Here is a 15,998-nt window from a genome sequence, read left to right on the forward strand (position 1 = left end):
GTAAAGTTTCATCTTGCTAGGAGTCTCTTCCATTCTAGCAAAGGGAGATGATCCATGTAGGTTTCGACCCCTATGTCTGAGGGAACCAAAGGGACTCCCTATAGACAGAATGGGATACTCTGGCTGTAGATCAGTTAGCCGAAAAATCACCCTGTGTTAAGAGGTGATTAAGCCACAGAACAATACTTTAGCTGAATTTTGCTATTGAAAACATAGCTGGACTATTTTTATAGATTTTTCAAAGGTCAATATATTTTTAAAGACTAATACTTCTTGGGATGCCTGGGTGGCTCAGTCAGTTAAGTGTCTGCCTTCCTATCAGGTCATGATCCCAGAGTCCTGGGATGGAGTCCTGCATCCAGGCTCCTTGCTCAGCAGGGAGTCTGCTTCTCCCTCTGCCTGCCGCTCCCCCTGCTTCTGTTCTCTCCCGATCTCTCTGACAAATAAATTTAAAAAATCTAAAAAAAAAAAAAAATAGACTAATACTTCTTAAATATCCTGCAGGAAAAAATTTGATAAAACTACCTTGGACTTTATGAAGCAAATGTATTCATATTATATGAATTTGTATGAATTTCACTCTTTGTTCTTTTCTAAATCCAAAGAGCAAATTACCAATGATATGTTTCTTTTTTTTAAATACAAATACTATAGGTGAATTAAAAGAAATCAAGCAAGATATCTCCAGCCTTCGTTATGAACTTTTGGAGGACAAGAGCCAAGCAACTGAGGAATTAGCTGTTCTGATTCATAAACTCAGTGAGAAACTGAATCCTAGCATGCTGAGATGTGAATGATTCAGTAACCTGGAATAATGGCTTTGATTATAGCACAAATGTGGGCAATAATATTTCTAAGTATGAAATACTTGAAAAACTATGGTGTAAATTTTTAGTGTTAACTACCTTTATCATGTGAATCTCTAAAACATAGGTCTTAATGATTTTACTGTTTTATCACATGAAAATGGTCTTCATTTTAATTGTCTGCCTTGACATTATAAACAATGACATGCCATTGTATTTAAAGGCCCAGTATTATTACATTACTGACATTTTTGTCCACTTTAGAATAAACTCTGTGTCTTTGCACTACCTATTTGCCTCCAAGAGACTGTAAGCTCCTTGGGGACAGGGACCATGTCTTATTCATCTTTGTGTCTCCAGCGTCTAGTACAGTGCCTGGTACATAGTAGGTGCTCAATAAATGTTGAAACCAACTAAATGGAACTGCCAACAAAATACAAATAAAAATAAAAAGGCCATCACTATGTAGCATTCCTTCCCTTGTCCAAGTGCTGAAGAGATTTTTTTTTTTTTTAAATAGAAACTAAAGAAATTTTATAACCAGCCATGACTTGGTAAGATTTTCTTAGAATTTTTGGCATCACTCATGATCCTAGAACCTTTGAGCCCTGAATGAAGAATTTAACAATGAAATGGATTAATAGAAAATATAATTACATTACATATTTAAGTTTCATATAATTGTTCAAAACAACACATTAAAGATTTTTCTAAAGTATATACAGTTTGCTTTCTGTCTTAAATTTTCATTTGTTGTTTTTCAGTAATGTGAATTTATTCAGTGGGGTAGTGAGTTTTTTTAAAGTTTGGGGCTATGCAGGGTTGCTATTCTGTGATAACCTTCTAATTTCTGCCTCTGATGCTTTAATGCTAAAGAAAATATCAACAGTTGACTTCTATCTTGCCCATTAGCTTAATTCTGAGTTTTAGAGGGTATGTGTACGGGAAGAACCAAGAAAGAGCAATGGCTGTCTACCTGGAAACACATATTCAAGCATCACCAGGTATGTTTCATTTCCCTTCGAGGCATCTCTTGCTATCATTACTTAGTGATTGACATCCTTTTTCTTATCAAAGCCTCTCAGTTTAAACTTTTTACACAAAATGGATGGTGATGACCTGTAATTGATTTATTCTATAACTGAGCTGGATACTGGTAGAATCCACACTACCTCATGACTTTAATAAGAAAGGGGATACAGACCAGTAATATCCCTCATCTCTTCACAAGACAATAAAGCACTCAAAGTATTTTTTTTGACCAGTTGGGTTTTAATCTCTTAAAGAGTTGTGCTTATCATCTGGATTCTCTTCACTCTGTTTTTTGTTAGGTCTTACAGGAATACGATTTATGATCATAGCTCAAGGATAGTTTTATAGGTTCTAAAAACCAATTAAATACATGATACTTTGAAAATCATTAATATCACACAGGAAGGCTTTCTAGGCATGAAAACAAAAATGAACATTAAATGGTACTACATAAAGCTCTTTAAAGATAATTTCTTAATTTCTACTTTTGGGGAGTTAAAACAGTTAAGGTAAGAAAAGACTATAAAATTTTGCTACCACTGTAGAATATTTCATTGACTTTTGTGCTATGCTAATGGTATTTTGTCTGAAACATTTTTCAAACTTTATGTATTTTATGTTATACCTCAGAACTGAATAGAATATTGATTTTTTTCATGTTATATGTGACTATAGTTTATAATAAAACAGTAAAGACATGGAGTTTCCATAATAGACAGTACTTTCAGTCTTCTGGTATTGTCTCGGATTCCAAGAATAAAAGTTTTCGTCTATAGCTATGGAACAGCATATTTAGTAATATTCCTAATTGGAACTGGAAACATGTTGAATGAAGAAGTGTCAGATTCATCTGAGGACATCCAGCCTAGGATCCTTGGATCACGCATATATATCCTGTGAGAAAATACTTTTTTTTTTTTTTTTAGTCTATGCCTCACACAACTGTAGAGTTCTCAACATAAGTTGTTTTTTCTTTATTAACTATACTTATGTAAAACTGGTATGTTTCTGTTATTTCATTTTTTTTTTCCTTCTTCATAGTTTCTAGGTTGTAGCCAAGAAGGAAGATGTGATGCCAAGGTGTGGTGGATACATTGATGCTGTTGTTGTCCTGCCTAGATCCTTTTTAATGGGCCAGTGCAGGAATCTCCCAGATTCTGTGAGTGTTGGCTCCTTAGCAGTTCCCAACTATGCCCTTCCCCAGGGAATTGCCCTCCACTGAATGGAAGCAGCCTTGCCTTGGATGTTATGCCCCCTTTTCCCCATGCCAGTGACCAACTGACTGGGGTGGAAACAAAAAGGCTGGGCCCTTGTTTCAAGGTAGGGCCAACATTTTGGTGTAGTTCATGCTCTAGAGCTCAGGGAGGGATTAGGCTCAGCCAGACACCAGTTGAGACCAAATCTGTGTTTGTCTTTTTTCTCTGTCTTACCACATTTCCATTCCTCCCTTTCTGCTGAGAACATTCCTTCAATAAATCACCACATACAAATCTTGTTAGGCTTTGTCCACAATGAGCTCATTCTAAGACCTGGGTATTACTGCGGCAATATAGGGGCCAGATAAGGATTACTCTAGGTGATTGCTGTCAAAATTAATACTTCTTTGAGGTTAATGATATAGCTCTCGGTCAGCAAGTCCTTGCCCCACTCACCATTTTCACAGGGGCATTGGGCTTAAAAGCAACGCTCAAAGAAGTCAGTGGGGCAACTCGGGGAAGGGAACATTTTAACAGGACCAAAAACAATTTGTTTAGCAAAGGACATTTAGGTATTTATGATTAATTAGAAAAGTATCAAAGTCCTCTATCTCTTTTTCAACTTCTCTGCTGTTCTTAGTTTTTCTTTGGTTATATGTAAAGGAAAGGAGGCAACTCTCAAATTGCTTCTTAGGCTTACTGTTTAAAAATTTTGACACTTTGTGTTTCTGTATTGAATTTATTGATGACCCTTGACTTAATGGACTTCATAATATGTTGAGAAGCTTAGAGTAATAGACTTGAAATAAAAGAGGGAACTAAGCAAAATAGTATCCAGTGTCTTCAGAGTTCTATGCACTATAAAAACCTAAAAATGACATATATTTTGTGATTATTAAAAGCAAATTTAGTACAACTTAGGATAACTCTTTTACCCAATCACGTCCAATATGTTTCATTTACCCAATCATGTCCAATATATTTCAATTTCAAATATGTTAAGCCAAATGAAAGAAACTTTTGTAAATGGGAAGGTAAAGTGTCTTATGAATGACATCTAAAGAGAACTGAAGCCATATCGATCGTTAATTGTGTGCCCTGGGACAAATCTGGTTTCATACCTTGTTCAGTCAAACAGGGTTATGCTACAAGCAGGTTCTCAGTCTTTGGGTGTCACAGAGCTGTTTCATGGGGTTGATATCATCATCCAAGCTAGTAATGATCTCTCTCTTGTTTCTTTTTTTAAATCAATCTAAAAGGGTTATTTATTAATTTTTTTTTTAAATAAGAGTTTGAGAGTTTCCAAATTGGTACCACATGTTAGTGGAGACCAGTGTATATACTCATGAGTCAGGCACTCAGTCAACCACCTCTAGCTGTGTGATGGTTTTAACTTTAATGCAGTTTAAATTGCTCTTAGTCATAGTTGTTTAATTTATACTCATAATGATTGCTTTAAGACCACAACATAAGGTTTATAAGTTACTGAAGCGTATGATACTTCTGTAAATTTGTCTCAAGGTGACATTTATCACATCTGAGATATAATGATTTTTTGTTTTTGTTTTTGGATTTTTTTAATGTAGCCCACCAAGATGTCTCTAGTACCTTAAAATATGTTTGAAAAGAGAAATTATAGTGGCAATTTTATCTAACTTGGCTTTTCATTTTTGTGAATAAAAACCCTGCTAATTATATAAGAAGTATTTAAAATTAGCCCTTTGAAGCCTTTGCCATTTAGAAACAAAACACAGTACTTAAAAAAAAAAAATCACTTGCCTTTTCTACATGCAAAATGAAAGAATTCCAAGTATCGTATTATGCAAGCTCTTTTTATTTTTGATGCTATATCATAGCCTCATTTCAATGTTTTAAAAGAAATTTGATCTTCAAAATAAACTCTTTTTTTCTTTTATACAATTAGCTTAAAGTAAAATAAACAATGGGCATCACTTGTTAAATGGAAAATAAGCATTGCCAGTATATGTTTTTATTACAGTTATTGTAAAGATTGCATGAAGATGAATTTTATAATGCTTTCTTAAATAATATAGCAACTTAAAATAAAATGCCTTTTCTTTAAAGTTACATTTTTACACAAACATTTTCCTTCTGTACAAAATTAATTACAAAATTGCACAATAAAAAAATGAAATAATTATTAAAATTCTAAGGGCTTTGAAAGAGTATATACTACTATGAATGTGATTTGTGGATCCAAAAGGGAAAACACTGGACTAATGGTTTCCAAAATTTTGCCCAGCCCTGGAATACTTATTGAATTTCCCAGAGTAATTTTCATTTATTTTTTTATTTTTTTTTATTTTTTTTGAGAACACAGAGAATTTTAACTTTATTTGCAATGTTTCAGACAACAATAACGACATGATAAAATGTTAACATTTGTCCATGTGGGGTGGTAGGGCATGAACTTTCCCTAAATTATTTTTTGTACTCCCATATTTCTTTTTAAATATTTTATTTATTTATTTGAGAGAGTGGGAGGGAGGGAGCGCAAGCAGAGGAGAGGCAGAGGGAGAAGCACACTCCCCACTGAGCAGGGAGCCCAACGCGGGGCTCGATCCTAGGACCCTGAGATTACGACCTGAGCCGAAGGCAGACGCTTAACCGACTGAGCCACCCAGGTGCCCCTGTACTGCCATATTTTTTTTTAACCAAAAATCAAAACAAAACTAAATTAAACCAAAAAAACCCAAGAGCAAACGTAAGTGATTACATAGTTCCTTCATTAATTTTAGTTCCCTGTAAATTCTCTCTGCTCCCAGAGTAATTTTTAAAAAGATAATTCCTGCCCACTTCATCAGGTTTTCAATATTTTGATTTGTTTGTTATAATGCAAAAACAGCAATAATAGCTGTATTATTTTCCTTAAGTTGTTAACATGCAATGCCAGGACTTGAGAAGAGAAACAAGAGAATAGATAGTGGAAAGATTTGGTACCTACCATTTTGGATAACCCTTTTCAGAAACTTGCAAACATAGGGACAGAAGAATGCTCATTTTGGGGACTACACAGCATTAAACACAGGAGTCTTAGAATCTCTTAATTTTTAATTTTATTTTATAACAATTTTATTTTTAAATTGCAACATTTTATTAAAGATGCTGGGCACCTGGGTGACTCAGTTGGTTAAGCATCTGCCTTTGGCCCAGGTCATGATCCCAGGGTTCTGGGATCCACTCCTGCATCGGGCTCCTTGCTCAGTGGGGGAGACTGCTTCTCCCTCTCCCTCTGCCTGCTACTCCCCCTGCTTGTCTCTCTCTCATGATCACTCTGTCTCTCTCAAATAAATAAAATCTTAGAAAAATGCAAAAATCTTATGGAAAACACAAAACAAGATTATAATCCTTTAATTTATAACCAACTAAAAATTTTTGGATATATTTCATAACAAGTCAGTACAATACACTATTTTATATTCAATTTTTATTATTATCCTGAACACTTTCCACATTGCTATACAGCCTTGATTATTTTCACTTTCAGTAGCTGCGTAGTGGTCCATAAAGTGGATGCACCACTCCCTTTATATTGGATAGTTGGTCCTTATTTTAAATGGTTTCTCAGTTATGACTTCTTACTTTGCTTTGTTTTTGTAGATTAAATATTCAAAATTGGGGTTATGGGTTAAAAAATCACATATTTATAGGATTGGATATATATTGCTACATTGCTTTTGAAAGTGTTTTATTACCAGTTTAAAGCATCACAGTTGATAAGAACATGCTCTCTCTGCAACATACAGTGTTATCACTTAAATCTTTTTCTAATCTGAAAGGCAAAATAAAAAAGGTATCTTGCTTTAATATTATTGATTAGAAATGAAGATAATAGATTTCTATAAGTGTGTTCAGTAGCCACCTTCTTTGTGAAATATCTGTTCATATTTTTACCTATTTACTTATTGGAATCATAATATTTCCATTTTTATTAATTTGTATGAACTGTTTATAAATATATTAAGTTTATACATAGCCCCCAAATTTTTGTTTATATGTAAAATTTTTTGTTACATATTGAGATGTTTCTTTTTTATTTTTAATATGTTTTTTCTTTGTGGTTTTTTCTATTCCTCTTAAGATCAGACAAGTTCCCTTCTGTTATGGGCTGAATTGTGTCTCACTTAAATTCATATGTTGAAGTCCTAATCCCCAGTACCTCAGAATGCAACTAAATTTGGGGATAGGACCTCTAAAGAGGTAATTAAGTTAGAATGAGGTCATTAGGGTGGGCCTTAATCCAATGTGACTGGTTTCCTTATCAGAAGAGATTAGAACACGGACTTGAAAAGAGGGAAGACCTCATGAAGACTCAAGGAAAAGACGGCCATCTACAAGCCAAGGTGAGATGCCTCAGAAGATTGGTTTGGTTTCCTGCTGACACTTTTTGATCTTGTACTCTTAACCTGTGAGACTTGTGAGAAAATAAATTTCTGTTGTTTAAAGTCATCCAGTTTGTGGTACTTTGTTTTGGGCGCCCTAGCTGACTAATACACCTTCCAATTCCCTAAATTCTGTACAACTCTATGTTCTCCTATATCTCCTCTATGGCTTTTTCAGTTTATGTCTGAACTTTATCTGTATTTTTGTGACATCTAAATTGATGTGTGTTTTCCCCCAAATTTCTACACAGTTAACCCATCTTCAGGCACTGTTGCTACTTTAACATGGAGTTATTTTAGCCTCAGAAAAAGAATTGTCTGGAACATTCTGGTACCTAGTCAAAACCTTCTCAGATCCCTTGCAGGAAGTAATTTTTCTACCTAAGAAGCACCTCTTCTCAGGGTTTCAATGCTTGTTTCACAATCACTTATGAACTCTCCACTAGTAGACCAAAGAAATCAGGAAAGGGGCTGTATCTTACTTATCCGTATGGAGTATTTCTGTAGGCAGAGCACTGTGTGCATTAAGGAAGGATTGATGAAAGAATCAGGGAATGTGAGCTCTCAGTCAGACCTTGGGTCACTATAGGCCAGTGGTAGTCTGCAGGTCCCTGAGGCCTTTTCAGGGGGTCTGTGATTTTGAAACTATTTTCATTACACTAGGATGTTATCTGCCTTTTCCACTGTGTTGATATTTGCACTGGAACATAATAAAATTAAAAAAAAAAAAAAACCTAAGAAATCACCTAAAAAAAAAAAAAACAGTGGTGGTTAATACTGCTGGTACTTAAGCATGAATCAAAGCAGTAGCTTCAAGCAGTAGTAATAGTTACTGCATTCCTCATGCCACATATTGGCAGGAAACACAATTCTGTATAAAAATGCTCTTTGTGAAGAGTAAAAGTTGTTAATTTTAAGTCTCAACTCTTGAATACGTTTCTTTTAAAATATTCTGTGTGATGAAATAGAAAGTACATAAAACATTTCTATTGAGTACAGAAGGGTACTGTCTCAAGGAAAAGCATTTGTGTGATTATTTGAGTTGCTAGCTGGAACATTTCTTTTTTAAAAGCACAACTGACAAAAACTATGATTATTCAGACTTGGATATTTGGTACACACTTTCTGGTGAATTCAAGACTGGAATCTATCATTTCAAGGAAAATAATTGACATTTGTTGCCAATGCTTAAAATCTGGCCTAAATACACATTAGAATATTGCAAAATTTGTATCCATGTCTGAGGTTGATAGCTTTCTAATACTTCAAAACTTTTCTGATGAAATCCATGGTAGTATTAACATATAGGATTTCTTGGATGTTGTATAATGAAGACACATTCCACACTGCAATTAGCTTTCCAGAAACTACCACTTGTTGATTTTGGACCAGATTTTCTTCATATACTTAAAAGAAAAAAAAAAAAACCTATACCAACAGGTTGAATGCAGTAGTAGATCTGGGACTTGCCTATCTACTATTCAGGTGGACAGTAAATAGATTTGCAAATAACACCAGTCTTTTTACCTCTTTTTTTTCTTCGAAAATAAGTTATTTTCATTAAAATATTTAATATGGTTTGAAAATACATTTTAAAATTTCAGTTCTAATTTCTAAGTAAATATCAACAGATAACCCATATAAACAAAAGGTCTTTGGGGTCGTCCAAAATGGTTTGTAAGAGTTTTGTAAACGGGTCGTAAGGCCAGAAGTTTGATAACCATTGTGGTAAGCTAACGCCTATAACTGTGGAACCTAATTCTTTGAAGGACCCTTTCCAGTGTCAGTAAAATAGTTCAGAATCTACACAGGTTTCACATCGCGGGTCTACACCAAGAAGGACTTAGAAGTGCAGCTCTGGAGGGCGGTGGGGGCGGGGCCAATGCTGCGTTTCCACTCTTCGGGGAAACCACCTTTCTCGGGTCTCCAGGATCTCGTCCTCCTTTCCTCTCTGCCTCTGATTGGAAGCAGGTTAAGTCCGTGGGCGGTCCTTCGGGAGAAGGGCGGGGCTTCGTTTTGGCGAGGGCTGTCCTCTTCGCGTGAACGTATTGACGTCACGCGGACGCCGCTGTCCTGACGCCTTGCCTTTGCATGCCGTACTGAGGCTGCTGGGGTTGTTCTTTCGAGGGGACGCGAGCGGTACCCCTTCAGAGGCCTGGGCTGTGGCAGCCTCTGTCACTCCTGTGCGGTCCCGGCGCTGCGCAGCGCGTTGGTGCCACCGTCATGGATCTAAATTTAAACCGAGCGGATTATTTACAGGTAAACCTGAGGGGATAAAACGGGAGCCGCGCGGGGTGAGCCCCGCCCCCCCGAAAGGATTTTGTCCTTCCACTGACGTCTGTCGCGGTCGCCCGGAGCGGGTGCTGTGGCGAAGATGCTGCGGGGCTGGGTGCTGCGCTCGCGTAGTCCCGGTCACGGGCAACTCCTGCTTGTCCTTGGGGGTCCGTCGGGACTTGTAAAGAAGCGACACATGGTACCGCGTTGCTGGCGCCTGCCTGGTCCTAAAGATGCCTAGAAATAACTGACGTGATCCCGGATAACTCCCCGGGGCCCTTCTTCTCCCAGGCTGCAGCTACCTGTTGGCCTGTAACTCCAGAATCTCCATCTCTACCCAGCCCCTTCTCCCGAACACCAGACACTTCTTACTGTGAGCTGGACCTCACCAGCCAGATCACCATAAAAACGACAACTGCTTATTGTGCATGCAATTTATTCTAAGAGCTTAACATACATTGCTATTTAATCTTCATAAAAATTCTCGAAGTAGGTAATGTTACAGATGGGGATCCAGGGACTCATATAGAGCAATTTGCTTAACAGAGAAAAAGGATGGAGTTCCTATGTGAAACAAAGTCTCTGACTCCAGAGCTGGTGTTCTGTTACACCATCCTGCCTCTCATTATTTAAGCTCTAGACATTCTGTCCCTCTTTTCCACCTTCTTTTTCAGTAATCCTATTTTGACTAATGGTGCAAAAGTTTGCCCCGTCAGTTTACCTGGAAGTTATGCTAGGTACTTTCCACCTTAATATCTTCCATATTGAACTGGTCACTACATTTTGCTACTGCTTTTATCTCCTAAATATCTCTTGATTCTGTCCCATTATTGCCATCTCCATTACCCCAGTTCAGGTTCTCATCTTCTTAATTGGGCTCCTAGCCTCCAGCTTCATCTCCCTCTGAGCCATCCTTCACATCACTTGTTAGAGTGATGTTTCACAAATGCAAATCTAAACAGATTACTTTAAACTTTAATACTACTCCTTAGAACATGGAATAAAGTTGTAGTTCTACATTATCTGTAAATCTTTTCATGATCTGTTTTTTCCACCTTCTCCCCCGTTGGTCCCATCCACCCAGCCTCCTATCCTAATTGTGCACCACTAGTGATAGTTCCCTGCTGAACAGGCCATGCTGTTTTCATCTTCCATATCTTCTGTAAAATAATCTTCATCATCAGATTGGGTGTCATTGCCATTCGCGTGTTTGGTATTTTAGCAAAAATCTTCTATGTTGCATTTTAAATAATTGTAATCTATTTCCAAAGATTTTTAATCACTTTACAAAAACTTTTTAACAACTATATGACAACTGTAGGTATGCAGTTTTTTATGAAGTCTTCTAGAAATATTTGTTTGTAAAGTGTTTTTCCACTATGGACGCTTGGGTGGCTCAGTCATTTAAGCATCTGTCTTTGGCTCAGGTCATGATCCCAGGGTCCTGGGATCCAGTCCTGCATCTGGCTCCTTGCTCAGTGAGGAGCCTGCTTCTCTCTCTGCCTGCCACTCCCCCTGCTTGTGTGCGCACTCTCTCTCTCTCTTTCTGACAAATAAATAAATAAAATCTTAAAAAGTGTTTTGCCACTAATGTCGCATTATTTTTGGCTTGACAACTTTATAGCATAAATTTTAGTATTTTTTGGGTGTCCTCTATTTTGACTTTTGTGGCATATTTCATTGGAAAATAAGTTCATCACTGATCATAATTATTTCATATCACCAATTGCAATAAAAAATAAGTCTCACTATGATCTGAATCTGTAGGTCCTTTTATTTTTATTTATTTATTTATTTTTTAAAGATTTTATTTATTTGATAGAGAGAGACACAGTGAGAGAAGGAACACAAGCAGGAGGAGTGAGAGAGGGAGAAGCAGGCTTCCCGCCGAGCAGGGAGCCCGATGTGGGGCTCGATCCCAGGACTCCGGGGCTCGATCCCAGGACTCCGGGATCGTGACCTGAGCTGAAGGCAGACACTTAACGACTGAGCCACCCAGGCGCCCCTGCAGGTCCTTTTAATCTCAGATGTAATCATTTCAAGTTAGTGTGTCAGAAAACATTCACTAGGTGACTGGTGTGTTTCCTTAGGTGGGAGTGACCTCTCAGAAGACTATGAAGCTACTTCCTGCCTCAAGACATAGAACTACACAAAAGGTACTGTAGAGATACTGGTTTCTCCCTATCGCTTTAGCTCTGACAGAAGAGAGGTTTATATTTCTTTATTGGTAAGTTACTCTTTAATGTTAAAATGTAAATAAATTTCTTTTAATTTGAACAGAGATTGGAATACCAAGGGATATTTATAGACAGTAATTTTCTTGGATGCTATAATTTTTATGTACAATCTGTAAAGGATAAGCAAACTTGTTGAAAAACATATTCCAGGGGCGCCTGGGTGGCTCAGTTGGTTAAACGACTGCCTTCGGCTCAGGTCATGATCCTGGAGTCCCTGGATCGAGTCCCACATCGGGCTCCCTGCTCGGCGGGGAGTCTGCTTCTCCCTCGGACCCTCCCCCCTCTCATGTGCTCTCTCTCTCATTCTCTCTCTGTCAAATAAATAAATAAAATCTTAAAAAAAAAAAAAAATTCCATTTTCCTGTTAATAATTTACTCAATGTGTACTTGTGTGTGTACCAGGTTGTGTATATGAAAAAGAAACATAAAGCACAATAGGATATAGAGAAAATTCTTGTTAAACTTTATCATATTTGTAAGAATAAATTAAATATTGAGGTGCCTTGGTGGCTCAGTCAGTTAAGTGTCAAACTCTTAGTTTTGGCTCAGTTCATGATCTCAGGGTCCTGAGATCGAGCCTGGCATCGGCTCCATGTTCATTTCGGAATCTGCTTGTCCCTCTCCCTCTGATTCCTCCTCTGCCCCACTCTCTCTTTCTGATAAATAAAAATAAAATTTTTTTATAAGTATTTAAGTATTTTGATATTGAACTTTCTATTTAGCTAATATTATTTTTATAGAAATATTGATCCTATGATTTATATAAGCCAGTTATACTTTCCTAGTAGAATAGTAAGATATTTTAATAGCTGCCAAATAAATACACTATCCTGATGTAATAACATTTTATTAAGATAAATCAACAGATTTCTGATTGTCATTTGTATTTGGTCTATTAGATAAGAACTTCTCAAATTCTTTTTGGTCTCAGCACCCTTTTACACTCTGAAATTATGTAGGATCCCAAAGAACTTTTGTTTATTTGGGTTATATCTATGAATATTATTATATTAAGATTAAAGCTGAGAAATGTCTAAAATATTTATTATTTTATTTTTTAAAATAATAAACCCATTACATTTACATAAATAACATTTTAATGAAAAATAACTGTATTTTCATAAACAAAAAGAATTTAGTGAGAATAGTGGCATTGTATTACACCTTTGTCAATTCTTCAGTCTGGCACAGACAAAGGTACCTGGCTTCTCATGTCTGTTTCCTACAGTCTATTGTGATATATTGTTTGGTTGAAGTATACAAAGAAAACCCACCTCACACAGACACACAGTTGAAAATAGGAGTTATTTAAATAGCTTTTCCAGATAATTATGGCTCTTCATACACGATATGACACATATACTTGACAAGTAGTAGTTTCTTAAGTATTAGTTGCAATGTGGAATATGAAACCATATTGATTAGCTTTTCATACTTTGGTACGTTAAAAACCATTTGTACTTTGAATGGATCTTTTACTCATGCATGGTTTTATAGCATCTTGTAATGGTCTTTTGAGATTATTAGTTCATTGAGTTATACAGATCTCCCAAAGGTTGAATGTTCAGAAAAGTTGTTAAATATGGCATAGCTAGCTGTCCAGCTCCCAGTGGCAGATACAAGTCTTCCAGAGTACTTATTTTCACGTGAAAGCTCAAATTTTATCATTGGGAGCAAACACTCTCAATTATTTTCCTTTAAAATGACAAGCTCACTTCCTTCAGTTTTATAAAAAAAAAATGTCTACAAATACCCTAGTGTTAATAACAATTTGTTATTAACCATTGTTAATAGTTGACAGTTGTTTTTTTCATTCTTAAAATTGTTTCTTGGGGGTGCCTAGTGGTGCAGTCAGCTAAGCTCTGACTCTTGATTTCAGCTCAGATCTGATCTTAGGGTTATGAGATCGATTGAGCCCACATCCAACTCAGTGCTCAGGGCAGTGTCTGCTTGAGTTTCTCTCTCCCTCTGCTTCTGCCCCTCCCCCGCCCCACCGATTTTTCTCTCTCTCTCTAAAATAAAATAAATCTTTAAAAATAATTGTGTTTCTTAAAAAAACTGGGTAGTTCAGCTTGTGACTGAAACAATTATATAAGTGCTTTTTGGTTTGCAGCAAGAGTGTTTTATGCATATTTTCTTTTTTAAAGATCCATCCATCTATTTTATTTATTTTATTTTTTTTCTAAAGATTTTATTTACTTGAGAGAGATCACAAGTGGGGTAAGGGACAGAGGGAGAAGCAGACTCAGTGGGATGAGGTGCAGAGAGAGAGGGAGAAGCAGACTCTACGCTGAGCAGGGAGCCCAGTGTGGGACTTGATCCCAGGACTCCAGGATTATGACCTGAGCTGAAGGAAGACGCTTTAACCAACTGAGCCACCCAGGTGCCGCGACCATCCATCTATTTTAGAGAGCAGGCTGCAGAGAGAATCTTTTTTTTTTTTTTTAAAGATATTTTATTTATTTATTTGAGAGAGAGAACGAGAGACAGAGAGCACGAGAGGTAGAGGGCAGAGGGGGAAGCAGACCCCCTGCTGAGCAGGGAGCCCGATGTGGGACTCGATCCCGGGATTCCAGGATCATGACCTGAGCCGAAGGCAGTCGCTTAACCAACTGAGCCACCCAGGCGCCCTGCAGAGAGAATCTTAAGCAGACTCCACAATGAGCACCAGCCCAACTTGGGGCTAGATCTCAGGACCCTGAGATCACGACCTGAGCCTAAACCAAGAGTCCGACGCTCAACAGACTGTACCACCCAGGCACCCCAATTTTATGCATATTTTCTATTTTCTCACAGTAAATATTAAAAAGAGATGACTCAAGGGTCAAAATTTAACAAGATTAATAATTTTTATTGCTTCATCCAGAACACTGTCACATGAAGTTGGATTTTTTTTTCTTTACTCTGAAGTGGTGATGAAGATTACAGTGACCACTGGTCTGGTTTATTGTTGTTTTGATTCTTGCCGGACACTAGCAATTTTATCCACCATTGCTTTGGTACCATCATTGTAAATATCAACCTAGTGAAAAAAGAAAGACTTACTGAGAAAAATAGTTTTCACTTGGCAGATTCCCTAAAAAGTTCTTGTTGACCCCAGGAGTCGAGGAATCACACTTTGGGAATCCCTGAAATAGATTATTGTTTTTAAAAATTACTGGAGTAGTGTACTGTTCTTATGTATTTTTTCATCTGAATAGAAATCTGCCAATATCAAAGATCTATAAATCTCCTGAAAATGTGTGTATAATTATTTGTGAATGTTCATTGTTCTGGGGAGAAAGTCCATAGCTTTCATCAAATGCACAAAAGGGTTTGCTGTCTCCCTACCCCAAAGTTAAGAATCAGGGGCCTTGGGGCCCTGGATGGCTCAGTCGGTTAAGTGTCTGCCTTCAGCTCAGGTCGTCATCCCAGGGTCCTGGGATCGAATCCCACGTTGTGCTCCCTGCTGTACAGGGAGCCTGCTTTTCGCACTGCCTCTGCCTCTCTGTCTCTGTCTCTCATGAATGAATAAATAAAATCTTTAAAAAAAAAAAAAAAAATCGGGTGCCTAAGAATGTGCTCTGCAACGTCAAGTTTTTGGTATTTGAGACTTATTTTATTTATGTCCTAATACATGGTCAATTTTCTGATGTTCCTGTGTGCTTGAAAAGAACATTTATAATTTAATTCTTAGGATGAATGATTACTTATTTATGCATGTGTGCGCACACACACACCCTATATATATGTACATGCATATATACATATGTGCATATATATTAGATCAAAGGTAATTGTTTTTCTAATCTATATCCTTATCTTTTGTCTGCTTGATTATTAATTCCTGAGAAAGAAGTGTTGAAATCTCCCTCTGCATTTATTTCAAAATAATCCATTGGTTACATGTTGATAATTGTTGAAGCTAAGTGATGGATACATGGGAATTCATTATAATATTCTGTCTACTTTGGTATATGTTAAAATTTTTCTATTACAAAGGTTTTAAAATTATCAAAGAGGTCAATCACAACTGTAATGGATAATCTCTTTTGAAAGTTAATCTTAACA

The 15,998-nt window shown here is 36.9% G+C and overlaps 2 protein-coding genes across 5 annotated transcripts in view; both read left to right on the top strand.

The window, feature by feature from the left end:
• Nucleotides 1-2,492, top strand: part of TRPC3 (transient receptor potential cation channel subfamily C member 3) — a 71,661-nt gene extending 69,169 nt beyond the window's left edge. For 2 of the 4 annotated variants that reach the window (XM_021681482.1, XM_044912632.1), the window contains one exon: nt 655-797. In XM_021681482.1, the coding sequence (XP_021537157.1) occupies nt 655-797 (143 nt within the window). Of the gene's footprint in view, nt 1-654 lie in introns of all 4 variants that reach the window. The other 2 variants (XM_021681484.2, XM_021681485.2) reach the window with 1 other exon arrangement.
• Nucleotides 2,493-9,496: 7,004 nt separating this feature from the next.
• BBS7 (Bardet-Biedl syndrome 7) overlaps nt 9,497-15,998 on the top strand; it is a 42,359-nt gene continuing 35,857 nt past the window's right edge. Inside the window, exons 1-2 of the mRNA XM_021681486.2 lie at nt 9,497-9,696; nt 11,802-11,867. Coding sequence (XP_021537161.1) covers nt 9,661-9,696; nt 11,802-11,867 — 102 coding nt within the window. The 5' untranslated portion in view covers nt 9,497-9,660. The remainder of the gene's footprint in view (nt 9,697-11,801; nt 11,868-15,998) is intronic.

Source organism: Neomonachus schauinslandi, chromosome 2, assembly GCF_002201575.2.
Source record: "Neomonachus schauinslandi chromosome 2, ASM220157v2, whole genome shotgun sequence".
In the NCBI taxonomy this organism is placed as follows: Eukaryota; Metazoa; Chordata; class Mammalia; order Carnivora; family Phocidae; genus Neomonachus; species Neomonachus schauinslandi.